The following is a 16,098-nucleotide window of genomic DNA, read 5'->3' as shown; positions in this document are numbered from 1 at the left end:
CATATTTGGACGTGGTTAAAAAAATACGCTGTACATTGGTGAGAATGGAGATCCAGTACATGGGTGGGCTTTACCAGTGACTGGAGCCCCCACAATCCCAACCCAGAGGCAGCAATGCGCCCAAAACAAAGCGTTTAGGAGGAGAGGAAAGCGTTGCAACAATAAAATGGTCCAAAAAGTGTCGCCTCTTTTATTCTTTAAAGATAAGCTGCCTGTGTTTGGCGATTGTCATGTGAAGGAATTTCCCTTTATATGTATATATATAAAACTAATATTAAAACACAAATCTGCTTTAATATTTTACATTAATATTCCACATTAGTCACGGGTGCATATTCGTAATTAATATAAATATTTAAAACAATTTGCGCATTTAAGGCGCTATATAAATGCAGGAACTTTTAGTTAAGAAAGACTGTGACAGTAATCCAGCCCCTACTTTAATTTCGCACAAAAAAAGTTTGAAAACAAAAAAAAAGCGCAGAGATCTGCTTTAATATTTTGCGAGGAATTTTCATTCAACTGGACAAAAATTAACTGCACTTGGTAACAAATAGATGTTTTTTTAAAAAAAAAATGATGCTAACGAAGGCGAGATGTATATATATATGTGTGTGTGTGTATTCATATATTTATATATATAAACAGTTGGGTGAATGGGAGAGCTGAGTTTAAGCCTGTAATGCTTCATGCCCTGCTCTCCACGAGGTAAAGGTCCGTGAATTCCGCGCAATCCGATGCGTTTTTGTTATTAATTTACAATAAGGCACATTCATGTCAGACTGTCTCTCCCCCTTCACACGCGATGGCTGCACACTCGCTCCTCCCAGCCCCGTCCACGTTCTAAAGGGGTTCGGATTGAGGCGAGGGAGGGAGGATGAAGGAGGGGTTAACAGGAGGCTCCCAGGTAGCCCCCCCCAGTGAAAAGTTTCGGTTGCGAATGAGGCGATCAGGGTGGGTGGGAGGATTATGTAACTCCTCTGGAGAACTGAATGAGCACCACTTCCTCCTGCCTGATTGACAGCAGCCTGTATAAGTGTATAAAAAGAGCAGAGCGAGGTGCGGTTCGCCTATTTCCAGCTGCTAGCAGAGCAGCGCCTCTCACCCCCAGTCAGTGCAGAGTGGAGGACTCTCCAGCCAGTCCCCACACACAGTCCCTGACACCAAATCTGTGTTAAAACGGGTCCATTTGCTGCATCTTCAGGAGTTCAAACGCCAGGTGAGGTATCCTTTTTTGGTTGCATTTTTGCTTAATATATAAAAACTAATATTACTCGTAACATTTAAAATATATATTTGTTCCCAAGTGCATTTAATTTTTGCCTGGTTGAATGAAAATTCCATACAAAATATTAAAGCAGATCACTGCATTTTTTTTTCTTTTTGCTCTCAAACTTTTTTGTGCGAAATTATAGCGACTGGATCACTGTCCCAGCCTTTGTGGAAAAAAAAGTTCCTGCATTTACATAGCGCTGTAAAAAGGTCTCAAATTGTTTCAAATATTCATATTAATTATAAATATGCACCCGTGAATACTGTGGAATGCTAATGTCAAATATTAAAGCAGAACTGTGCATCTTGTGAAAGTGGGGACCGGGTGCTGTGCCCCAATTTGCCCGCTTTGCTTGCGACTTGTCCCGGGTTTGAACCGCTTCTTGAAGCCTGCTGTCCTCTTCTATCTACAGGACTGATGGTGTGGGGGAATGGACTGCGGTGGCTTCTGCCTGTGCTGCTGGCATTGGGAGCCAGGAGTCAGTCTCTCGGTAAGGAACAACCACCCCCTTTTGCTTCTACCCTTCCACTTAAGTGCCATTTCTCAACCACTGTTAAACTAACACCATTAGTTAGTTGGGTTAACTTTTTTTTTTCTCTTGTTGGATTGTTTTATGTTTTTTTTTTGTTTCCAGAAGTTGGCCCCGAAGAGGAGACTGTCTTCGATCTGTTCCAGATCAGCAACGTGAACAGACGGACCGCGGGAGTGAAGCTGTTTCGAGGTCCCGACCTCAACACCCCGGCTTTCCGGTTCTCCAGATTCGACAAGATCCCACCAGCCTCCGGCGAGAAGCTCCGGGAGATCGTTAGGCTCATGCAGTACAACGAGGGCTTCGTCCTGGTGGCGAGCCTCAGGCAGGACAGGAAAAGCCGAGGCACCCTGCTGGCCATCGAGGGCCCCGGCTACAAACGCCAGCTGGAGATCATATCCAACGGACTGGCCAACACTCTGGATTTCCAGTACTCGGTGGAGAAGTCCCAGAGCCTGGTCTCCTTCCAGGACGTGGACATCGCCGATTCCCAGTGGAAGAACATCACCATCCACGTGAATGGAGAGAATGCTTACTTGTATGTGGGTTGTGAACTCGCCGATAGCTTCATCCTCGATGACCCTTTCTACGAGCAACTGACTGCAACCAACAGCAAACTGTATGTGGCCAGAGGACTAACACCAGGGAGGAACTTCAAGGTATGTAAGCCCCAATGGAACCCTATCTCGAGTAGAGTTGGAGACAAACCATGAATCAAACTCTTCATTGGAATTAGTAATGATATAGTTCTGATTATTACACATGATAAATTTATCCTTTCTTCAATAATTCAAAATAACAGCGTTGCATCTACTGATTCCTTTTAAAATGATATTGATCTAGAAGTGACTGGTTTGGTTGCTCACAGCCCAGCCCTAATAGTGATAAATTAATTGTGTTACTGTTTTGTCCCCCAGGGCTTCTTGCAGAATGTACGGTTTATCTTTGGTACTTCTATTGAGGATATTCTCCGGAATAAAGGCTGCATCCAGACAGGTAAGGTTGCATTTACTGTCCACTCCTAAGGTGTTTGGTGGAGGGGGTTTTAATTGTTTTGCAGTTCAGTTCTGTTCTGAAATACGCCAAAGATAACATCCAACTTCAAAATGAAATCGTTCCCCATTTCCCTTTAGTCGCAGAGGTCCATTAACGTTTGTGGCGGTTGTTACTTGGGTCGTAACTGGGAGCTGTCAGCTAGGGTGGAGCCTCTTGTCTTGGTCACACCCACAGGGCTGACAGCTGCTATTATATATTAATAATACAATTATTTTTATATCACAAACAAAGGGAATTGAAGAACGCTTTCAGGTTGGGGTTATTTTGGGAAGTATTGCGGAAGTAAAGGAAGGAATCTGCGCTCTCCAAGTCTGAATGAATGAATATCATCAAAAGGACTCACTTGTTTAACTAGTTTGAGGAGAGATTCTGCAACAGGTTTTGGGAAAAGTTGGCTTTTTTTGTCTGAATTGTTACGTTTTGTTTGAAGGCACAGGGTTGAGATTCCTGTGATGGACAGATTGCAGATTTTTAAATTTTACTTCCGGAGAACTTGCTTGGAATAGTACTTGGCAGAAATATGTTGGTGGAAAAGAGGATCATTTATATCAGATGGCTCTGTCAAAATATTCAGTGTTAATGGTGGAATATAGAACGGTACCATAGTCCAGCAAAGTACAATCTATGTATTCTAGAAAACTCCAGTTGTCGCAATTGGGGAGCTTCATGAGGAACCTCCGTGGCCACAATGGCCCTACTTAATGTCAGTAAGGAAATATTTAGTCATAGAAGATGGGATAATCTCCAATGACAAATCTCGATAATGGGTGGCGGGGAAGGGGAGGGAGATGTGGAGGTAGGAGGGATATATTGCTTTTCACTTCATTCAGCTCACACTGGTCTTTGAGCAGAACCTAGCTTGGACTTATGTCATCTACCCCCTCCTATGGCGAGGAGCTTCCCATTGGATCAGGAATTGGGCCATTTCTTTATTGGCTGGTTTAACCATTCGGTGCACTAGGTGGCAGACAACTCCATAAACAGAAAGCAAAATGCTGCAGTCGCTGGAAATCTGAAATAAAAACAGGCAGCATCTGTGGAGAGGGGAAGGTAGGGTTATAGTTTCAGGTTTATTTCTGATGAAAGGTCATTGACCTGAAATGTTAACCCTGCCTTCCTCACTCCACAGATGTTGCCTGACCTGCTGAGTGTTTCCAGCATTTTCTGTTTTTATTCCATAAACAAATCCTGGTGTTAAGTAGTTGAACTTTAACTTAGCTTTAAGTCAAGCCTTCGATAGTTTCTAATTATGCCCTTTTGCTCTTTTCGAGTTCAGAATGAAGACCTTCTCCATGTTAACCCCACTGTTCAAGTTTATATAATTTCAAAAACTTCGATCATGTGCCCCCTCATGGATTTCTTTTTTTCAATGTGGTCAAATTTAACTCCCCTTATTCATAGAACCATACAGCACAGAAGTAGGCCATTCGGCCCATTGCATCTGTGTCGGCTCTTTGAAAGAGCCATCCAATTAGTCCCATTCCCCCACTCATTGTCCATAGCCTGGGAATCATTTGAGAAACATTTGAACACTGATGAGGGACTGGATGTACTTTCTCAGCCACATCTATCTTGTGATTAGTAATGATTAGCCTTGCACATTCTCATGGGCTGCATTAATATTGCAGAGTCCACTAAGTTCTAAGATGTCAAGTGGGGGAGGGGGCAGGTAGAGACTCTATGGTTTATCAGTGTCTTCAATCTCAAGGAGCTGAATGGCCTAGTTCTGTTCCTATGTCCCCCAAAATTGATAGATTTCACAGGCTCTCCCAAGAGAACAAAGCAACCCTGGAAATAGTTTGGGGTACGTCAAGAGTGCAATAGTATTCATGGTTTATGATTTCACCTGAACCCATTAAGTGCGCAACATCCTTAAAACAAACTCCCAGCTTTCTATTATTCTCTTCATAAGAAGTACGACATATATTGTTTCCTCACAATATCATTGAAAAGTTTCTAGCTTGTTATACTGCAGAAGCTCTTGATGCCGTTATTTTACTGGTCAAATATCACCAATGCTATATCTGCGTTCATCTTAGTGCTATTTATGTCAAAGTCACTACAGTAAAGGAGCAAACAATAAAATGTCAAAGCAGGGAAAATATCACCAGAAATACCAGGCAGATATCCTCAGTTCCATCCAATGTTTTATTTTTCTTGTGAAACCATTGCCATACCTGACTTGAAAAACATGGAGAGGGAAATCTGCCGCACCAATAGACTGCTCTCCGTTATAGATAGGCACCAGCACTAGGTGCTCAGTCAAAACTAATTACAGCAAGTAGCTGAAAAAGACAAGCCGCCTGTTAGACAGAATATACAAAGAATTGGGTTCGAAGACATTGATTCCAGCTTGGGGCTCAGAAGATGTCCTTGAGCTGAACAAATTGGACCCTCCTGGGTTACCATTCAGTCGTGTGATTTCTGCAAAATTTCGGCTCTTATCCTGTGTTGCGTTGCCGAGTGCTGCAATTTCGCGTAAAAAACCCCAGGGACAGCGAAATGCCAGTTTCCAATGGATCTGAATGACGATGGATGACTTGCTGCAATGAACTCACTTGCCCTAATTACGATATTGGCTGGGAATTTCCTCAGAGCTGCTCCCACTCCACCTCGTAACTTTGCCGGAAGAGCATGGGGAACCCTGCTTACGCACATAAACGGGGTTTCCGTTGCACCTCCTACGTAGTAACAGCAGCCGCTCTGATGAAATTCTGGATCATTATCTCAATTTGACTGCGCCCTTGCCTTCTAACTCTACTCCATAACATCTATGAAGGTATAGATTAATTCCACTTATATCCAATTGCAATCGCATTCTTTTTTTTTATTCGTTCATGGGATGTGGGCATCGCTGGCGAGGCTGGCATTTATTGCCCATCCCTAATTGCCCTTGAGAAGGTGGTGGTGAGCCGCCTTCTTGAACCGCTGCAGTCCGTGTGGTGAAGGTTCTCCCACAGTGCTGTTAGGAAGGGAGTTCCAGGATTTTGACCCAGCGACGATGAAGGAACGGCGATATTCTAAATGACACAAGTTCAATAATTTGCATAGTTGGCATTGTAACTCACACAATCTTTTTGTTAAAAGGCAGTCACGTGATTCCTAACTGCCTGGGAAACCTGGTACATTCTGTATTGAGGGAACATCACTGTAAACCAGATTGGAAATATCAATCATCTGAGAATGTGATGGCAGGAAGTTGTGAGCTCATTGGGTCTGTTCCTCTTTGTGCTTCCTATATCAGGCCACCCAATGTTAATCTCCGTCAATTTTATAACAAGAGTTGAAAAAGTAGAGCAGAAGATTGTGCTGAGTGGAGCTGGTGTTCATGTTGTTTAGTATTAGAATCCCAGGAAGACAAAAGCAAAATACAGCGGATGCTGGAAATCTGAAATAAAAACAGAAAATGCTGGAAATACTCGGCAGGTCAGGCAGCATCTGTGGAGAGAGAAACAGAGTTAACTTTTCAGGTCAGTGACCTTTCGTCAGAACTGGAAGAAGTTAGAGATTTAGCAGCTTATAAACAAGTACAGAGCCAGGGAAAGAAGGGTGGAGGGGTTGGGGGGTGGGGGGTGGTTGGAGGAAAGAAGAAAAGGGAAGGCCTGTGATGGAGTGGAGAGCAAGAGTGGTTAAATGACAAAAGGGATGATGATGCAAGGTAAAAGGAGATGGTAACGGGACAAGTAAAGAAACAAAAGTTGGGTTTCGAGGAGCTGTAAATGGTAACAGCAGAACCATTACCAGCACCTGCTGTCCAAGAAATTGGGCATGATGTGGAGATGCCGGTGATGGACTGGGGTGGACAAATGTAAGGAATCTTACAACACCAGGTTATAGTCCAACAAATTTATTTTAAAATCACAAGCTTTCGGAGATTATCTCCTTCGTCAGATGAATGAATGAAAAGGTTCTCAAATCGCATATCTTATACTATGTTGGGACAGCATCACACCAATCAAAAGGTGTCGTTGTTATTCAAACAGGCCAGTCACGGAGAACAGCACGTCCCAGTACACTCGATATACATTGTGTCTATTACACAGGCAGGCAGAAAGAAACTCAAAATGGCAGAGAGAGAGAGAGAGAGAGAATTTTAAAAAACATATAAATTTTTTCCCCCTTTTTGCTGGTGGGGTTACGTGTAGCGTGACATGAACCCAAGATCCCGGTTGAGGCCGTCCTCATGGGTGCGGAACTTGGCTATCAACTTCTGCTCGACGATTTTGCATTGTCGTGTGTCTCGAAGGCCGCCTTGGAGAACGCTTACCCGAAGATCGGTGGCTGAATGTCCATGACTGCTAAAGTGTTCCCCGACTGGGAGGGAACCCTCCTGTTTGGCGATTGTTGCGCGGTGTCCGTTCATCCGTTGTCGCAGCGTCTGCATGGTCTCGCCAATGTACCATGCTCCGGGGCATCCTTTCCTGCAACGTATGAGGTAATTGGGAGAAATTGGGAGCGGTGGTTATGATCTGAAATTGCTGAACTCAATGTTGAGTCCGGAAGGTTGTGAACCCCAGGAAGTTAAATTTATTTCTGAGCGTCTGATAAATCTACATTTAATTGTAGTATCGGCTTTGCGGAGATGGAATCAAACTGTCCCCGTAATCCTGCTGTTCATACAGACAACGGATGTGTATAATATACATCACTGTGTTCCTGGCATCTGAGCTGACAGCCACTGTTTTGGCTGCTGGTTCTGAAATTCTGCCTTGGTGTGAATTGTTGGGCTGAACGGGGAGACTGATGACGAGTGAGATAGCAACCGGGTTTGTTAACTGGTTGTTAATGTTTGCAGTCCGAAACATTGTGCGGGAGTCCCGCTGATTTACCTATCTCAGGGCCTGTCTGAAAATCCCTCATTGTAACAGTTGGCGTGACAGCTGTGTTCACAGCTGGCTGAGTAACTTCACCAGTTGTATCGGTCTCTGCCTGGTGCTGATAGATATTTTTTCTCTCTCCCTAAGGATTGGTGATGCGGTTTTTCTCCTTGTAATTTTTTTTGCCCTCTGTCCTTTCTTTAGTGATCGTACTTTTTGTTGAGACTGCTGTGCTTTCCCTTTCCCTGTTTCCCGTATTGATTTAAATCTCCCCGCCTCAAGTCCCACTCCAGAAACTTGACCACAAACTCTCCAATGCACTATTGAGGGAGTGCTGCACTGTTGGAGGTGCCGTCTTTTGGGTGAGATGTTGAACCGAAGCCCCCGTCTGCCCTCTCAGGTGGACATAAAAGACCCCATGGTACTATACGAAGGAGAGCAGGGGAGTTCTCCCCAGTGTCTTGGTCAACATTTGCCCCTCAACCAACATCTAAAAGAGATGATCTGGTCATTTATTCCATTGCTGTTTGTGGGAGCTTGCTGTGCACAACTTGGCTGCTGCATTTCCTACCTTCCAACAGTGACTACCCTTCAAAAGTACTTCATTGGTTATAAAGTGCCTTGGGACATCCTGAGATCGTGAAAGGCTCTATATAAATGCAAGGCTTTTTTTCTTTAGTAACCTCCTGTTCCTTACTATCTAAATGCCTTGCGATATGTATCACCGGGCTGGTGTTTGTATGGCTGGGGGTTGGTGATGTGCTGCTGAGCAATGAGTACTTGCTTTTCCATAAGTGATTGCCAATTGGGTCCTGTCCTTTAACCAGAAGAAATGAGCATAATATGAGGTCAACTTCACTGTTCAGCAATTTTCTTGATGACTGTAATAACGTACTGTGTACAGTGAAGGTGCAGCAATGGTGCTTGACTTCTGTTTATAATCACTTTATGCTACCGGTACATTCTAGTTTATGATCACTTTTGCAAGCAAATCATTCCATATGTTACCATAATAAGTAAAACCAGCATCATGGATAATTTCTGCACCCTCCACTCCTTTAGTGGACTCGATGCCAATGGTGTTCGTAACAGAGTCCTCATGGGGAGTGAAGATGTTATCCTATTGGGTACTACCACCTGACTTGTGTCACTTGGGGTTAATGAAGTCTGACCTATCCTACAAGGAGGGCAATGATATTCTTTAGTTCCGTTCCCTAGCCACCGATTCCATCCCTCACTCTGGCCACTGTCTGAGGCTGAACCAGACCGTTCACAACCTTGGCGTCCTATTTGACCCTTAGCTGAGCTTCTGTACAAACCAATATTTCAACTTCTGAAGTAGCCTGTTGTAGGCTCATTCAGGGGTTAAATGCCTAACAGTAGCAGTTTGGCATTGGCTGCCCGGGTGTGCACTATTTCCAATGAATGTGAGATTCAGGATAGGAAAAGGAAACTATTTGCGTTTGTATAGGAACTGATCACATCCTCAGGACATCTCAAAGTGTTTTACAAGCAATTAATTACTTTATGAAGTGCTGTCACTGTTATGTAGGCCACGGCAGCCAATGTGCGAACACGGCAAGACCCCACAAACATCAAGTAAGATGAATGGCCAATTGAGCTGTTGGTTGAGAGAGAAATGTCAGCCAGGACACCAGGAGAACACCCCCGGTCTCCTTCAAATAGTGCCATGGGATCTCTTACGTCCACCTGAACCGGCAGATGGGGCCCTCGGTTTAACTTCTCATCTGCAAGACAGCACCTCTAACAATGCAGTACTGCACTGAACTGTTAGCCTGGCAGGAATTCTATTGTTGTCGGCAGTACGTTACCTCGCAGTAACAAAAAAAACTTACTTTAAACAAGATGTGATCTAGCAGTTCAAAAACAAGGCCCACCACCACCTTCTCAAGGCCAACTAGAGATGGGCAATAAATCCTTGCGATGTCCATATTCCGAGAATGAATTAAGAAAATGTTCATACGAGAACACAAGAACACAAGAAATAGGAGCAGGAGTAGGCCATATGGCCCCTCGAGCTTGCTGCGCCATTCAATAAGATCATGGCTGATCTTCAACCTCAACTCCACTTTCCCACCCTATCCCCATATCCCTTGATTCCCCGAGAGTCCAAAAATGTATCGATCTCAGTCTTGAATATACTCAACGACTGAGCATCCACAGCCCTCTGGGGTACGGAATTCCAAATATTCATGATCCACTGAGTGAAGAAATTCCTCCTCATCTCAGTCTTAAATGGCCGACCCCTTATCCTGAGACTATGCTCCCTAGTTCTAGACACACCAGCCAGGGGAAACAACCTCTCAGCATCTACCCTGCCAAGGCCCCTTAGAAACTTATATGTTTCAATGAGATCACCCCTCATTCTTCTAAACTCCAGAGAATATAGGTCCATTCTACTTAATCTCTCCTCATAGGTCAACCCTCTCATCCGAGGAATCAATCTAGTGAACCTTTGTTGCACCGACTCTAAGGCAAATATATCCTTAGATAAGGAGACCAAAACTGTACACAGTACTCCAGGTGTGGACTCACCAAAGCCCAAAGTCCACACATGTGTACTTTCCAGCAGGAGTTAACAAGCAGAAATGTTGGCTGACTAATGGTCACCATGAGTTAAAGGCCCTCTAGGTCCCAGAGGCAGTGTCTGCCAAGGAGAGCACCGAGCCTGATTGTGGGCATAGGAGGGATGAGCTATAGGGAATGATTAGATAAGCTAGGGCACTCAAGCCTTGAAAAGAGTCATCTCAGAGGGGACCATGTAGAAGTATGAAAGGTACTTAATGGGACAAAAGAAACCCTAAACGATACTTTAAGGCTTGACATGTTTAGGACAGATGCCGGAAAGTATTTAAACAGAGGGTGATAAACAGCTGGAAGAGATTGCCATGAAGGATGGCTGAGGCCAGGAGATTGGACTTGTTCCAGAAACAGCTAGATACTGTAACGGGAAGATGGCATGATTAATGTTCTTGAAGGATGAGATCAAGTGGGCCAAAAGGGCGTTCTTGACTGCACCCATCCTGTAATCTTATGATTTTTATTTTCTTCTCGTAGTCCATGTTTAATTGAAGCCAGTAGTAGCACCCATATCACCATCCTACCTAAGGTCAGTAACTCAGCACAGGCCCACGGGTCAAAGCAGGGAACGTTCTGGCCCGTACGGCTCAGTCCCACATTGGACGTTGCGCTTAGCAACTGACTTTAGTGATGTTGTTGGAGCTCATCAAAATCAAAAAGGTCCAAACTGCGGTCACTGGCAATGTCTACAGAGTTCTGCTTGAATGTTATTGCCAGGGTCCCATCAGGCAAACATACAAATGAAAGAGACACCGATTGTTGCCAGTGATTACTCAATGATGTTCTTTGCGAATATCAGCAGCAGTTTATTTTCAGCTCATGTCTCAGCTGTGGTACCCGGGACGCTTGACATTGCAAATTGGATCGTGTGCTCACCACACTTTTGGAAGTGGAATTGTTCTTCTGGCAGTGTGGGAATGTAACACAACACTTTATAATGCTGTTCATGGGTTCCACTGATGGAGTTCTTGCCAGATAAAGATCAGGGTTGTTTCGGGTTTTTTTTTGCACTGGTGCCTTACCAGTATCTCTGGCTGGGTGAAAATGAGGTGCTTTAGTTCAAAAGATTAATAAAGAAAAATTGCCGCCATTACAGGGAGGGAAAGCCCATCGGAGATGCATATCACAATGAGATCCTTCCAACGAATTACCCACCCATGTCACAAGGTTACCTCCAATTTCATGTGCTTTTGTTTTTGCTAATTATCTCCTGTGCAGAACCATGTCAAATGCCTTCTGGAAGTCCATATAGACATCATCCATAGACACACCCCTCTCCATCATGTTAGTGACCTCCTCAGAAAATTCAACTAGATTAGTCAGGTACGACCTATCCTTCACAAATCCTTGCTGACTCTTTTTGATCAGCTCAGACTTGTCCCAGTGCTCAGCTATTCTGTCACTGTTGATAGATTCCAGTAACTTCCCTACAATCGATATGAACTTGACAAACCTGTAGCTTTCTGGTTTCACCCTCCCACCCTTCTTAAATAATGGAATGATATTTGCAATTTTCCAATCCAAAGGCACAATTCTCGAATCTAGAGACCATTGGAAAATTATGATCAATGCGTCTGTAATTTTTTCACCTATTTCCTTTAATAACGCTGTGGTACTGGAAATTTGTCTATCTTAAGTCCCATTATTTTCTCCATTGCCATTTTCTGAGCGGCTAGCAACAGTCCCTTTAAGACTGCTCAATACCAGCATGCACTCTGCCCATGTGTCCCTTAAAATTACAATCGGGGTCCTAACTATGTCATTAGGATCCCAATTTGCATGAGTAAGAGACCTACCCCTCATTTCAGGCAGTTGCTGCGGCCACTCGGATAGGCACCTTTCAAAATGGCGGCCGCTGGAGAGTCGGTGTTAACGGATCCCATTTTGAGACCTCTACTGTCCCGTTAACACCGGTTTCATCGAGTTAAACCCGACCCCAAGGAGTGTATATTGGGTGCACAAATCTCCCATGACAAGGACCACCCCTTTCAGCCAGTCCTTTCACAATCAGAATTTCTGCATCCTCAGCCTTGGTTATCTTACAACGCTATACGATTTTGATTCATCAGAACATTAGTTTGTCACTATGTAGATTTTGGAAAGGCGACTATAGTAGATCCCTCAGTGTCAATTTAACAACATGCAGAAAGACACTCATTGGTAAAAGGATTGGTAATGCAGGAGTGCACCAATAGTGCCAGGAAATTACAGTCTCATTTGGAATTCTGAAGCATGTTCTCCTCCCCATAGTTGTGTGCCTCACTGATTTTTTTTTAAACTCTCGAACCTTTATGATCTAATTCAGGATAACTTTAGAGCAGCTTCTCATTTCTTAGTCCTCTACCACAAAGGCACAGTTCAAACGAGCGAAAGGTAAATTTAGGACTGATGTCAGGAAGCCCTTCTTCACACAGTGGATAGGACTTCTAGGTGGTAGAGGGAAGAGCCCTGAGAATTGTTTCTAAACAGGCGGATACGCTAATGGTCTTTTTTGGAGGAGCTAAATGACCTCCCTCATCTGAATCTATCTTAAATAGTAATTAATATCAAAAAACATTACTAAGTTTATGAGAGATGTGCTCGGAAACAGTGAAGGAATTTTTGATTGGGGAATTCTGAAGCAATCAAAGCAGAATTATTTTTTTACGCAACACATGCTAGACGCATTTTTCAAAGCGTAATTAGCATTTGCACAATCCTAATTTTCGTAAATGCTAGGGTAATATTATGAAAGGCAGCGGAGGGGAATCAGTATTCGAGGTTGTCAGGCTTGAGTTCTGGTAATCAGAATGTTTACTTTTGCATGTGCCGAGGTCGCAGAACAAGAGGACATAGGTTCAGGGTTGTGAAGGGCATGTCTAGGACAGATTCCAGGAAGCCTGCTTTTAGACAGAGTGTGCTCATCAGCTGCAATGAGTTGCGTAGAAGGCAGGACACTGGACTCAATTTAAGAAACAGCTGGATGCTGTAATAAGAAGACAGTAGAGTTGGATTTCTGGAAGGATGAGAGCAAACTTAAGACTGACGTCAGGAAGAAATTCTTAACTCAAAGACTGATCAACATCGCAATGGTCTGGATAGGTTATTGGCAACAAAGGGTCATCCAGGATCCAGTTGGAGGAGGCGGTGGTGGGATGTTAATTTGATCTTCTCAATGGATGAGATAAGCTGGACCAGTACTTGTCTTATAATCCTGTGAACACCCCAGGTTTCAATCCATTGCAATGATTTATGAATTTCAAGTTATACCCTTGTATACACATGGTACTTTCCTCCAGTGTATTATTTTCTTAGCTTTTTGGATGCCAAATAGGATGGGGTTCTGTTCAGTAATCAAGGAGGTTTGAGGGCAAATTCAATGGAGCAAAGCCTCACTAGACGGAAGTACAAGTTGGAGATAGGACTATAATAGTATGAGGCCTGATTCTCCGTGTAGTGCTCCTGTCCAGTAAGGCTCTGATCGAAGAGCGCAACCTCCCTGAATTAGTCATTTAGTGTTAACCTCTTGCTCTTCCTGCTCTCCGAGGGAGAAACCTTGCTCACTTCCACACCGCAATCCCTCGAGTGGTCCAGGCAGTGACAAACTACTTGCCCAAATAGGTTTGAGTGTCAGACAGCTGTAATACAGAGTGATGTCTGCTTAATGCCCTATTTAGTAGACAGAACTCCAATAATCTCAAATGCTGTCCACTAACCTTCACGTGAAACCCTGTTGGAAGAATTTTTTTGGTGGGGGGGGGTTGGGGGGAGATTGAAAAATAGACTGGGAGAGGGATTTTCTCTGGGTGACAAAACCTGTTCTTTATAAATGAGAGTATGATTTCATTTTAAATAGAACACAGAGAAAATGTTCTCCTGGGATATCATTGTGATATTCTCATTCCCCCCAGGATATTGTGATATTCTCACTCCCCCCAGGATATTGTGATATTCTCATTCCCCCCAGGATATTGTGATATTCTCATTCCCCCCAGGATATTGTGATATTATCATTCCCCCCAGGATATTGTGATATTCTCATTCCCCCCAGGATATTGTGATCTTCTCACTCCCCCCGGGATATTGTGATCTTCTCACTCCCCCCGGGATATTGTGATCTTCTCACTCCCCCCGGGATATTGTGATATTCTCACTCCCCCCGGGATATTGTGATCTTCTCACTCCCCCCGGGATATTGTGATATTCTCACTCCCCCCGGGATATTGTGATATTCTCACTCCCCCCGGGATATTGTGATCTTCTCACTCCCCCCGGGATATTGTGATCTTCTCACTCCCCCCAGGATATTGTGATATTCTCACTCCCCCCAGGATATTGTGATATTCTCACTCCCCCCAGGATATTGTGATATTCTCACTCCCCCCGGGATATTGTGATCTTCTCACTCCCCCCGGGATATTGTGATCTTCTCACTCCCCCCAGGATATTGTGATATTCTCACTCCCCCCAGGATATTGTGATATTCTCACTCCCCCCAGGATATTGTGATATTCTCACTCCCCCCAGGATATTGTGATATTCTCACTCCCCCCAGGATATTGTGATATTCTCACTCCCCCCGGGATATTGTGATATTCTCACTCCCCCCAGGATATTGTGATCTTCTCACTCCCCCCGGGATATTGTGATCTTCTCACTCCCCCCAGGATATTGTGATATTCTCACTCCCCCCGGGATATTGTGATATTCTCACTCCCCCCGGGATATTGTGATATTCTCACTCCCCCCAGGATATTGTGATATTCTCACTCCCCCAGGGATATTGTGATATTCTCACTCCCCCCGGGATATTGTGATCTTCTCACTCCCCCCGGGATATTGTGATCTTCTCACTCCCCCCGGGATATTGTGATCTTCTCACTCCCCCCGGGATATTGTGATCTTCTCACTCCCCCCAGGATATTGTGATATTCTCAATCCCCCCAGGATATTGTGATATTCTCACTCCCCCCGGGATATTGTGATATTCTCACTCCCCCCAGGATATTGTGATATTCTCACTCCCCCCAGGATATTGTGATATTCTCACTCCCCCCGGGATATTGTGATATTCTCACTCCCCCCGGGATATTGTGATATTCTCACTCCCCCCAGGATATTGTGATATTCTCACTCCCCCCGGGATATTGTGATATTCTCACTCCCCCTGGGATATTGTGATATTCTCACTCCCCCCGGGATATTGTGATATTCTCACTCCCCCCAGGATATTGTGATATTCTCACTCCCCCCAGGATATTGTGATATTCTCACTCCCCCCAGGATATTGTGATATTCTCACTCCCCCCGGGATATTGTGATATTCTCACTCCCCCCGGGATATTGTGATATTCTCACTCCCCCAGGATATTGTGATATTCTCACTCCCCCCAGGATATTGTGATATTCTCACTCCCCCCGGGATATTGTGATATTCTCACTCCCCCCGGGATATTGTGATATTCTCACTCCCCCCAGGATATTGTGATATTCTCACTCCCCCCGGGATATTGTGATATTCTCACTCCCCCCGGGATATTGTGATCTTCTCACTCCCCCCAGGATATTGTGATATTCTCACTCCCCCCGGGATATTGTGATATTCTCACTCCCCCAGGGATATTGTGATATTCTCACTCCCCCCAGGATATTGTGATATTCTCACTCCCCCAGGATATTGTGATATTCTCACTCCCCCCGGGATATTGTGATATTCTCACTCCCCCCGGGATATTGTGATATTCTCACTCCCCCCAGGGATATTGTGATATTCTCACTCCCCCCGGGATATTGTGATATTCTCACTCCCCCAGGATATTGTGATATTCTCACTCCCCCCAGGA

At 44.4% G+C, this 16,098-nt stretch overlaps 1 protein-coding gene across 2 annotated transcripts in view; it reads left to right on the top strand.

Annotated features, from left to right (window-relative positions):
- Positions 1–1,062: 1,062 nt before the first annotated feature.
- Positions 1,063–16,098, top strand: part of LOC137324374 (thrombospondin-2-like) — a 70,819-nt gene continuing 55,783 nt past the window's right edge. The window contains exons 1-4 of one of the 2 annotated variants that reach the window (XM_067988590.1): positions 1,063–1,219; positions 1,686–1,763; positions 1,911–2,461; positions 2,720–2,798. In XM_067988590.1, the coding sequence (XP_067844691.1) occupies positions 1,691–1,763; positions 1,911–2,461; positions 2,720–2,798 (703 nt within the window). In that variant the 5' untranslated portion in view covers positions 1,063–1,219; positions 1,686–1,690. Of the gene's footprint in view, positions 1,220–1,685; positions 1,764–1,907; positions 2,462–2,719; positions 2,799–16,098 lie in introns of both variants that reach the window. The other variant, XM_067988589.1, reaches the window with a different exon arrangement.

The sequence above is a fragment of the Heptranchias perlo genome, chromosome 8 (genome assembly GCF_035084215.1).
Source record: "Heptranchias perlo isolate sHepPer1 chromosome 8, sHepPer1.hap1, whole genome shotgun sequence".
NCBI classification, from domain to species: Eukaryota; Metazoa; Chordata; class Chondrichthyes; order Hexanchiformes; family Hexanchidae; genus Heptranchias; species Heptranchias perlo.
This window is presented reverse-complemented; position numbering and strand designations above follow the sequence as displayed.